This window comes from Alosa alosa, chromosome 13 (assembly GCF_017589495.1).
Source record: "Alosa alosa isolate M-15738 ecotype Scorff River chromosome 13, AALO_Geno_1.1, whole genome shotgun sequence".
Classification (NCBI taxonomy): Eukaryota; Metazoa; Chordata; class Actinopteri; order Clupeiformes; family Clupeidae; genus Alosa; species Alosa alosa.
Window position 1 is genome coordinate 2,444,913 of NC_063201.1, and position 11,315 is coordinate 2,456,227.

General features: G+C 45.5%; 1 protein-coding gene across 2 annotated transcripts in view; it reads right to left on the minus strand.

Moving 5' to 3' along the window:
* Window positions 1–8,824, minus strand: part of snx27b (sorting nexin 27b) — a 35,476-nt gene extending 26,652 nt beyond the window's left edge. For both annotated transcript variants that reach the window (XM_048261378.1, XM_048261379.1), the window contains exon 1: window positions 8,348–8,824. In XM_048261378.1, coding sequence (XP_048117335.1) covers window positions 8,348–8,676 — 329 coding nt within the window. In that variant the 5' untranslated portion in view covers window positions 8,677–8,824. The remainder of the gene's footprint in view (window positions 1–8,347) is intronic.
* Window positions 8,825–11,315: the final 2,491 nt, after the last annotated feature.

Genomic DNA, 11,315 nt, shown 5'->3' on the forward strand with positions numbered 1-11,315 from the left:
CTTCTCTGGTAGACTGCCTACTCTCAACCATGAAGTGGGACTACGGTAGACATGGCGCAGCCACACTGAGTTTCTCCTTTCTGACCGAAAGTGTGTCTGCAAGGCATGTGACAAGGAAGATTGTGGAGAGCCTGTTGCCTCCTGCAGCCAACCTGGTGAAACACTTAGGGCCTCACATTCATGTCAATGCCTATCTCCCACATTCTTGATTCTGCCTACGCACAGTTGAAGATGCATGTATGAGCTTTTCGAAAGTTTCTTAACACCCACCAGGATGCTGGCGAAGCCCTCTGCTTACCTGAGCCGCCTGCAGACAGCACTCAACCGGTCGCGGCAAAGAGGAGGCATTCTATTTAATGACTTTGACCGCCAGCTGTTAAAACAGTTTTGTAGAGGTTGTTGGAACAACGCCTCATCTCCAGTCTTCAGCTTGAGAACAAGAAGAATGTCGCCTCCATTCTCTGATCTGTTGCTGCTTCTCCTCCGACTGAGGAGGATAAACAGGCTGCAAAATCCAGTAGAATGTCTCAGCACCTGGGTCTTTCCAGAACCAAAGCCCAGTCCAAATATCACCACGCTTTGGGACTGCAATGTAGATGAGTTCGCATTGACACAGCAGTTCACGGAGACACTCTCTGCAGGTGAGAAGCAAATGAGAGAGGAGATTGCTCAACTTAAAGTTCAGCTTGCCTCCCCTGACAGCCTCACAGTCTGAGCAGTCCAAAAATCTTCAATGAAGAAGGAGGGCGTAAGCAGAGCTGGACTGAAGGCCAACTCCAACCACGCACTACCCATGACCAGACAGTCTCCAAGAGGCCAAAACCTGGTTACTGTTTCAACTGTGGAGAAGATGGCCACCTCTCCTCAGTGTGCAGTGACCTGGCAAATCCAGCTGGTTGATGCTAAGAGAAGGGGAGCTCAGAGAGAAGCAGCAGGCCTGGGACAGAGTCCATGGTGTTTCAGGTTCTGCTCATTTAAACCAGCATTAGTTTCTGTTAGGGGGCAAACAGGAACTAAGAAAAACCCCTGCCCCACCACCACCACTCCACAGGGACCAAAAGCAAGGCTCTCTTATGCAGGCTCAAAGCAACATCCCAACGCCCCTAGAGGGCTCATCGGGTCATAAGTGCACTGCTAACCTCACCATCTCCCGGGCAAGTGCACTGCAACGGCTTGCTTGACACAGGCTCTCAGGTGACAACTGTATCTCTGTCCTTCTATCAAGACCACCTGTCTCATCAGCCCATCCATCCCATGAGCCATCTCCTTTGAAGTTGAGGGAGCTAACGGACAGTCTGTTCCATACCTCGGGTATGTAGAGCTCAAGATAGCTTTCCCCAAGGAGTTCATTGACACAGAACCTGAAGTACACAGCCTGGCTTTAGTCATCCCTGACATCCGCCTCCAGCAGTGACATACCTGTTCTGATTGGCACCAACACACTGGACCTGCTTTTATGATGAGCACTGTGATCACCACACCTCCAGCCTGACTTCCCCTTTGCCTGGATACACACAGATCTTGGAAGATGCTGGAACAAGTGGACACCTTGGAACAGTGACGCTTTTAGAGGGAAAGAGCCCAAAGTAGTCCCCCTGGAGGGAAAGTTCCTCTAGAGGGTCACGTGAGCACCAGCAATGTCACCGCTGAGAGATGTGCCCTAGTTGAACATCCCCACCCCAGCCCTGCCAGGTGGAATCTTTGTGGACACTTTGCCTCATCACTTTGCCATCACAGAACCCTCCAAGCTTCCTGTTTGGGTCAGAAATGAAACAGAGCATGACATCACACTACCCGCTAACTCATGCTATTGCTGAGCTGAGCACCCCTCTTGACATCATTTCCAGTCCTTCTCTGGAATCCAAGCAGCCTGGAGACAGTCAAGTGTTGTCAGCTGTCCCACCAGCAGCCATGTTTAGCTGAGAGACACCTGACTTGAAGTTCGATTTCGGTGAATCTCCAGTACCAGAGTCCTGGAAGAACAGAGTCACACACAGACTGAGGCAGTTCTCTGACGCCTTTGCCCACCACGAAGTTAGATTATGGCCATGCAACCAGAGTAAAAACACCACCTCAAGCTCAGAGATGAAACACCCTTCAAGCAGCGGTCAAGGCCAATCCATCCCCAAGACTATGAGGCAGTCCGTATTAAAACACCTCCGACCCTCCTTGACGCAGAAATCATCCGGGAGTCTGAATCTCCCTTTTCCTCTCCCATTGTGGTCGTCCAGGAAGAAGAGAGAGTGGCGCCAGACTGTGTGTCATTACAGAAAATTGAACAACCAGACCATCAAAGATGCCTATGCACTGCCTAATGTGGAAGAGACCTTTTTTTCCGCCTTCTGGGTCCCAGTGGTTCTCAGTCATGGACCTGAAGTCTGGGTACTACCAGATTGAGATGGAAGAGACTGACAAGCCCAAAACCGCCTTTTGTCTGTCCATTAGGTTTCTACGAGTTCAATCAAGATGCCTCAGGGAATAACAAACGCCCCCTCCACCTTTCAACGGGCTGATGGAGAAGTGCATGGGAGACATCAACTTGAAAGAAGTCCTTGTCTTCATTGATGACCTGATTGTGTTTTCCAAGTCTTTGGAAGAGCATGAAACCAGGCTGACCCACGCTTTGACACGCTCAGAGACAACGGGTCTGAAGTTGTCCCCAGACAAGCGTCGGTTCTTCCAGACCTCTGTACGCCACCTTGGACATGTCGCGGTCAAGGGATGGAGTTCACACTGATCCAGAGAAAATCAGAGCCTTAACCACCTGGCCAGTGCCCAAGACTCTCAAAGAGCTGCAGTCTTTCCTGGGATTCTCTGGATATTACCACTTTGTCAGAGACTACTCTAAGATTGTGAAACCCCTGAATGCCCTCACCACCGGGTTATCCACCCGCCTCGAAGGGACATAGGAGCAAGACTGGCGTGGAAATACTTCCACCCTAAAGAGCCGTTTGCAGACCGCTGGACTCCTGCATGTCAGCAGGCCTTTGAAACCCTCATTGAGAGACTGACAACCTCCCCAGTCCTCGGATTCGCTGATCAACAGCTGCCCTATGTGCTACACACTGACGCCAGCACCATCGGCATAGGAGCAGCTCTGTATCTAGAGCAAGATGGGCAAAGCGGGTCATTGCTTATGCCAGCCGGGTCTGTCATCCAGCTGAAGTCCAGATATCCAGCTCACAAGCTAGAGTTTTGGCCTTGAAGTGGGCTATTGTAAAAAAAGTTTCATGACTACCTGTACGGCAACACCTTTACAGTCATAACGACAATAACCCCTTGACTTACATCCTGACCTCTGCAAAGTTGGATGCAGCAAGCTACCGTTGGTTGGCAGCTCTCTCCACTTTTGACTTTAACATCAAGTACAGAGCTGGAAAACAGAACCAGGATGCAGACGGACTCTCCAGACGTCCTCACAGTGAGGTGATGAGTGACCAGGCTTCGCTGGAAGAGCATCAGAGGATAAAGCAGTTCACCTCCCACCACTTGTTTTCAGCTACTGAGACCAACTTACCTGCTGATGTGATCACCGCTGCCTGTCACAAACACCTCCTCTGCAATACTGAGCCAGACTCACCGTGACGCTGGTCGAATCCCTCGTGACTCCATCCTGAGGCGGTGCCAGATGCCTTTGAAGAGGACGACTGCCTTGAAGGACATGCCACCATTCCCAGGTTTTTCAGAGGAAGAGCTTGGGCTTACACCAGAGGGCTGATCCTGCCATAGGCCAAGTCATCACCCTGCTTGAGTTAGGGAGAACAGGTCACACCCCCAGCTCATGGCTGCTTCTCCAGAGCTCAAGTTGATGGCGAAGGAGTGGAACCGCCTGGAACTCAAGAATGGCATCCTGTACAGGAACCGCAGTGTGACTCCCCGCCCAGTCTGTCAGCTCGTGCTACCTCATGAGTTGAGTTCAGCTGTACTCAAGAGTCTGCACGATGACATGGGGCATCTTGGTATCGACCCAGACTCTTGACCTGGTCAGATCTCGCTTCTATTGGCGTAAGATGGCTCTGGCGGAGGTTGAGAGGAAGATCAAGTCCTGTGGCAGATCGTCAGGGCGGAAATCTCAGCCAGATAAGGCAGCACCCTTGTCAATATCCAGACCACTAGACCAATGGAGTTGGTCTGTATGGAGTTTCTGTCCCTGGAACCTGACCGCAACACCAAAGACATCCTGGTGATCACCACCACTGCACCAAGCACGCAGTTGCAATTCCAACCAAAGATCAGAAAGCCTGCACTGTGGCAGCGGTGTCTGTGGGAGCAATTCTTTGTCCACTATGGATTCCCTGAGAGACTCCACAGTGACCAGGGCGAGACTTTGAGTCTCACACCATTAAGGCTCTGTGCCATCACTGGGATCAGGAAGGTTAGGACAAGTCCTTACCACCCCGTGGAAACCCAGTTTGCGTACAACCCGCACCCTCCTGAGTATGCTGGGAACATTGAAAGACAAGGAGAAGAGCAGATGGTGATTTTGTGAAACCCCTCACCTCGCCTACAACTGCACTAAGAACTAAGTCACCGATTTCTCCCCTTATGAGCTCATGTTCGGCAGACGCCCGCCTCCGATTGACATCGTTTCGGGACTGCCAGTTAGAGGTGTCCAATCTACCTCCCACTCTCAATAATGCGATAAAGCTCAAGTCTCACCTCAAAGAGAGTTTTCACGAACTGGCTATGAAGAATGCAGAGAAGGTTGCTGTCAGAAACAAAAAGACGCTTTGACAAGTCTGTCCGCCAGTCTGCTCTAGCGGAGGGAGACCGTGGTCCTCGCTCGACATCTGCGGCTACGGAACAAGCACAAGCTGGCTGACCCGGTGGGGAGTCAAGTGTCTACAAAAGTGATCAAGCAGGTGAATGACTTACCTGTCTATGTTGTCCAACCTGAGGGACAGATGGTCCAACACGCACTTCCACAGAGACCTGCTGCTGCCTTGTGGAGTGTTGACAGATGAGGAACCTCTAGAGCAATCTGAGAAGGGAACAACACCTACCCTCGAACAAGGAACAATCCTGTTCAACGGTCAGAAAGTGAAGCTTCAGACCCTGAGAGTGATGACTCATCCTGCTCTGAAATTCCCCCGGCTCTCTATGAGACCAGATTCTCCAGAGTCTACAAGATTCCCAAGTGCGCCATGACTCCCCAGCTGTTCACCCAGCCGACCTGAGAAGCATGAGGGATACTTACCTGGGAATCCCTGGATGATGCCTTACCTGTCTGTGCTGCTGCTCCTGAAGGTTCTGTCCATGCTGTCACTGCTAAGGGTCGTGGTCCATGGTGCTGCCATTGCCAAGGGTCCTATCCGTGGTGCTGGCGCTGCTGGAGGCCCTGTCTATGCTGCTGCTGCTGGAAGCCCTGTCTCTGCAGCTAGAAGCCCTGTCTCTGCTGCTGCCACTGGAAGCCCTGTCTCTGCTGCTGCCACTGGAAGCCCTGTCTCTGTTGCTGCTGCTGCAGAAGCTGAAAGAGCAGCGATCGGTGAGAATTACTTTCCTGAGCCCGTGGGTGACTGTTGGAGAGACATAGCAAATGAGTCTCAAGATGACCCCCTCTTTGAGAACTTGGAGAAAGAGCCCTCAGAAGCACCTGGACTCCATGAGGTGCCAGATGATGAAGTGCCTTCTGAAGATCCTCCCACCAGGAGATCTGAGAGATCACGGAGAGCTCCCCAGCCGGCTTCTCAGTATTCCCAGCTAGGGAACCCCTTATTTCTTTTCGCCCACACCATATTAGATGGTCTTAATAGGGCCATGGTCTCTTTTAATGAGCTAGAAAATCACTCACCCTGAGGATATAGCTTTCAAAGTTAGACCTGTAGACACCCATGAAGGGACTCAGGGTGATTTAAGGGGGAGGGTGTAACCCACCTTAAAAGTTTGGTTACTAAGACCATAACTTTAGTTTTAGAACAGTTTGAGTTCAATAAATATTTTAATATATAAATAGAATAAATATGAATAAATAGCAAGAAGCTGAGTTTACATGATTATATGTATTTTTTTTGGTCTGCTTGAAAGTGCAGGTATTCTAAAATACATTTATTGTGGTTTAGTCATCTCCTAGGTGACGGGTTTGTTTTTCACTCTCGAGACTCCACTTGAATGAAATTGATTAGACGTTACTGATAATCCTCTTAAGAAAAATGAATAATATTCTTTATCTAACTCTAATCTAACTTTTTTTCTAAATCTATCTATCATATTGAATAATTTTACCTTTCTTTTATATCTATTTTTCTACGGATTATTTGAAGACCTGTGTTGTTTGAACCTCTAACTCCGTGAGTTGGGGAAAATGCCAGCAGCATTCTGCTAGCGATTAGCTTTACCGTTAGCTGATAGTGCATTCAAGTCAATAGGATGATTAGCATGCTAGAAAACTGAGCTAACTAATTAAAACCAATCGGAGATGCTTTTACTTTATTGTTCTTTTTTAAGTGCTGCTATTGTAATAATATTGTCTTTAAGTATGTTTTTGAGTAATAGAGAAGTTGTTAATGAATATATTGAATTACATGATTTTAAATATATGATCGTTGGTAGTAAACGAACTCCTAAGAGATAGGAGACGTTAATATTAGAATGTTTAGAGAAGCGCGCACAGTAGTAGCCTGTGTGTGTGTGTGTGAGTGAGAACGCACCTCTTCTCTCTCATTACCAGCGGCGCTTAACGTCGTAGTTTGTGCCTAGCTAAGTTAATAGGACTTAATTGAACTGGAATTGTAGTTCAATTGGAATTTAATGATATCTTACAACTTTGCTATTGAATATATATCCTTAATTGTATTCTCAAACTGCTGTATGCAGATTGGTTTTTTATGTACACTGGAACACTGGATGGCGAGTCAGTCCCCCTTGGATCGATTGAATTGTTCTACCCTTTCATACTGGATAACCAACCCCTTGAACTGCCCTTTCATACTGGATAACCAACCCCTTGGATCTGTTCCCTACAGATAAGCCTTCACACATACACTGACATTGTACACTCACACCACCTTACCCGGGTATTTCTTTTCTTTTGGACATTTGAGTTTTTAACTATTGATTTGATACTTTGCATTTTTAAGAGCTCTTTTATTATTTTATAGGGTTTTGTATTTATTTACTATTTATTTTCTATTTACTAATATTTCCTCTTCTTTTCTCATAGAGAAAAGATATTCTTGCATTTAATAAACCTGCATTATTTATTTATAACATTTTACATACTGGTGTCCTTGTCAATTTACTCCCCCCTTAATGCCGAACCTAGAACTGGCCTAAACTTAACAGTAACTCATATAAGCACCTCCTTTTACTTTAAAGTGCAATTTATTATTAAGTAGAGTAGAGGGGTGCTACACTTACATTAAACATGTTACATAGACGTTATGATAGTGTCATACAAGCTGACACTGAGCATATCTATGACTATGACACTGTCAGGCATGACATTTAAAATTATGCATTCAGCACCTTGGTGATGAGACCTCCTTTTGCAACTGACATAATGGAGACAGTCAGTTCTCCATAGCAACACATCTCACCATCACTGGGGTGCTTCTATGCATACCAACAGTGAGCGGGTGAGTGACAGGGAGTGGAAGCCAAGGCATGCAATTTTACACTAGCCTACATTTTACAACTAAATGCTTCAATTAAAGTTATCAGCTAGGTAAACATATGACACAACCGTATAATGTCAGAGCTACCAATGATTCTTGATTAGTCTATGGCTCCGCTTCAACCTTCTCAGTAGCAACTGGTGCATGTCAACAATTCTTCAGAGACAGAGGCTCCAACATGCTTCCTCAGCTAACGTTATTATAATCCACAGCAATCCATTAAGCCCTATGCTAAATTCTAAACCTGAGTTTGCCACTGGAATACGACTTCCCACACTTGGTCTTTAAATAAAATGATATGCACTGTTATTCTACTCAACGGCTTGGCTTGACATATTAACATCAACATCAGCAACCATCCAGCTAGCTGTCAAAGTGGTGGCGTAACGTAACGGCTTCCTACGGTTCAGGAACACAACAAACCAAGTCAACCCCTAGCTAACTGACCGATTGTAGGTGATTGGCTCATTTAGACTAGTTATGTTTGATAGCACATTTTTTATTAGGATGATGAGCCACACGTCAGGCTCGCATTGCCTTATAAACCAATTAGCTTGACTGGTTTGTTTGACAAGTTTGACAGACGTGATCAAAGTGTGAAGTGTTTCCAAGTCAACACAGGGTAGTGGGAATCGCATTTTTCTGCTTGAGCACAACGTGAGTTATGGATCTCGTACTATAATGTTACCGTATAAACTTATTCTAGCTAACGTTAGGTTAGCCGGACAACTTACACTTCGAGAATGCGGTCACCCTTTGAGATACCCGCTCTATCTGCCGCACCTCCAGGCAAAACAGCACTGACATGCTGGAGAGGAGCGTACAATTCCCCATGTATGCTTCGGAGCTGTCCTCCCTCGCTGACTTGTCCTCGCACATTAAAGCCATAGCCCGAATCTGACTTGACAATCCGGACTAGCCGAGGGCCTGTAGTTACAGTGGTGACTGTGAGTCCGCTCTCGTTACCGGTTGCAGAATCCACGCTAGTCCCATTACGAGAGGACGAATGCAGCAGTGATGGGACAGCAGAATGAATTCCATATTCCTCCGCAACATCCGCCATTTTTTAAACAAATCTCCTTTTCTCCCCCTTCGTTACTCTCTTCTGCGAAACATTACCGAGGGTTAATTTGTCTCTTCGGCTAGCTTGCTAGCAGAGAATCCGTACAGTAGCAGATGTGTTCGAGACCGCCCTCTATGCCGTCTTCAGTCTCCATCATGACATAACAAATTAAAGCATTATGGGACTTGTAGTGTAGCCTAGTAGGGATGGTTGTGGTCATATGGCTCTGGTTGTGGTACAGTCAAGGTAGCCTAGAAATCTAGACGCACCCTAGCGGCAGCAAAGGCCATATTTATGAAATAAAACATTTCACTGACTCCACCTTCAACACATAGCCTACTTGTTTGAAATTCTTGCAAATATTTTAAACATTGCAATTCAGAAGTCTTCACAGATTAAACAAATATAATTTGCAAATCTTTTATCAAATCTTTGGCTACACAGCATATCAAATGAAAATTACAAATTTGACTTTTTCAAGGAAGATATGTTCATTTTGAATTTGATGCCAGTCTCAAAATGGGACAGGCATGCTTACCACTGTGTTAAACCATTAAACATAATGATTAGAAACTGAGGAGACCAGCTGCTGAGTTTTGATAATGAAATGTGGCCCCCTTCCTGCCCAATACAGGATTTCGGCTGCTCTGCAGTATGTGGGCTTAATCATGTTTCCTATTCCATGATGCACCGAATTAGACAGGTCTGGACTGCAGACAAGCCATTTTAGCCCCTGGACTCTTCCATATGGAAAAATACCGTTTAAATATGAGCAGAATTCATTTTGGCATTGTTGCCCTGAAATATTTGAGGTCTTCCTGATAAGTAGGGCAGGGATAAACGATTATTTTTTAAACGATTAATCTAGCGATTTATTTTTTCGATGCATCGATTAATCTAAGGATTCATTTTTTTCAGTCCAATTCGATTTCGATTCGATTCGATTATCTCCCCATTAATTCACTAATGGCAACTTATACATGTTTATTTACACATCTGAATGAAAAAAACATGAATTCTTTAACATTGCAATAAATGTTTATTGCTCTTAAGATTCCAAATACTATACAAGTGCAAAGTAATGCATTCTTAGTCAGAGGTAGCAGTCAATAAAGTTCAGTAGTGTATGTCTAATTGAGTGCCTGTCATTTTAAAACGTTCGTGTGGGAATCCTTGCAATTAACATTAACACAGTTAAAAGGCTGCTCATGTGGATGCAATTCATAACGTAGTTAGTTCAAATAACGGTTCGACTTCTCCTTTGGACAAGCACTTTTGAGTCTTGGAAAACACTTTTCCATTTACATCGGGATTTTGCAAACATTCAGTCAATAAAATTAGCCCTGCATTAGTAACGAATAAGCAGCTGCGAGTAAGCATGCTAAACTTGACACCCAAACAGTATTCTAATGTTAGCTTTGAGATACTGCTTGATTGCATAATGTAACTTAACTTAGTTAGTCTCCTCAATGTACTTTGTTGTGATAAGACCTTAGCAGAGTTTACTTTAACTTTAATGCAGCAGTTTTAATGCTGCAAATTTGCGCAGCATGGTCACGATGCTAAGCGGATTTAATAGCAATTTAGCCCACTGTGTTCTATGCAGTGCTTCTATGTGGCAACAACAATCCTTCAACAATCGTGAATACCTATTTTGTTAAATGCACATGCAGAGGAGGAGCAGCTGGCCTCGTTATTTAGAGAGAGCGGGCGGGGCGAGGAAAGGCTGTGTGAGTAAAAAGTGCAGCTCAATTAAATTATTTTATCTTATCTTTAATTTAAATAGTAGGCCTACAACATAGAACATCAATTAGTCAACGTATGGAAAACACTGAGGGCCAGATGGACTAACGCTTTTGCGCCCATTTCAGGCGTATTTGTTTTGCAATGTGCGTGTAAAATCATTGCGAGGTATGTACAAACAGGCCGCAATGTAGCCTAAAAGCGCAAACTGGCCTGTCGCGGGAGCTGAAAGTGGCAGATTGCGATTGTCATGTCATGCATATGCATTCATGGGAGGATCCAGGGGAAAGTGGGAGTTTAGCGGAAAAAGATGGGAGGGGAAGAGTAAAGAGCGCCTAGTTATGCATTCCGGCGGTATGTACAAAGACTGCTCCTGAAAAGACGCCTATTCTGCGCCTAAATACTTCCACCTTGTAAAAGCAGGTGTTAATCCACATTGCAGTTCAATGCGTCAATAAGAGAACCTTTCAAAGACAACAGAATCGCTATTTAGAACACCAGTTTTTGTACTACCAAAAGCAACCTTAACTTTCGTTGGCCTTTCGCATGTCTTACTTTCACTTTCACGTCATTCACTTAAACTTTCCTACTTGCTAGATTTGACCGATCTCCCATAGCCTACGTGCACAAGTAGTTTGAGTAGAACTACTGATCTTCATTATCTCCCTGCTTGTTGACATCTTATCATGTATGGTATTATTTCATGATCGCTAAACGTTTGATTCTTTTTAATGTTGTCATCAGTTAACTTCATTCAACTGCGCTTGTAGGCGCTGCCATTCAGTTGTGGACGTTCGTAAATTGCGTTTATGGGCGGAGAAGGGCAGAGACAGGCGCAGTTTACACTAAGGATTGAACGATTGATAAATACGACGGAAACTTGGGTCTGACAGCGC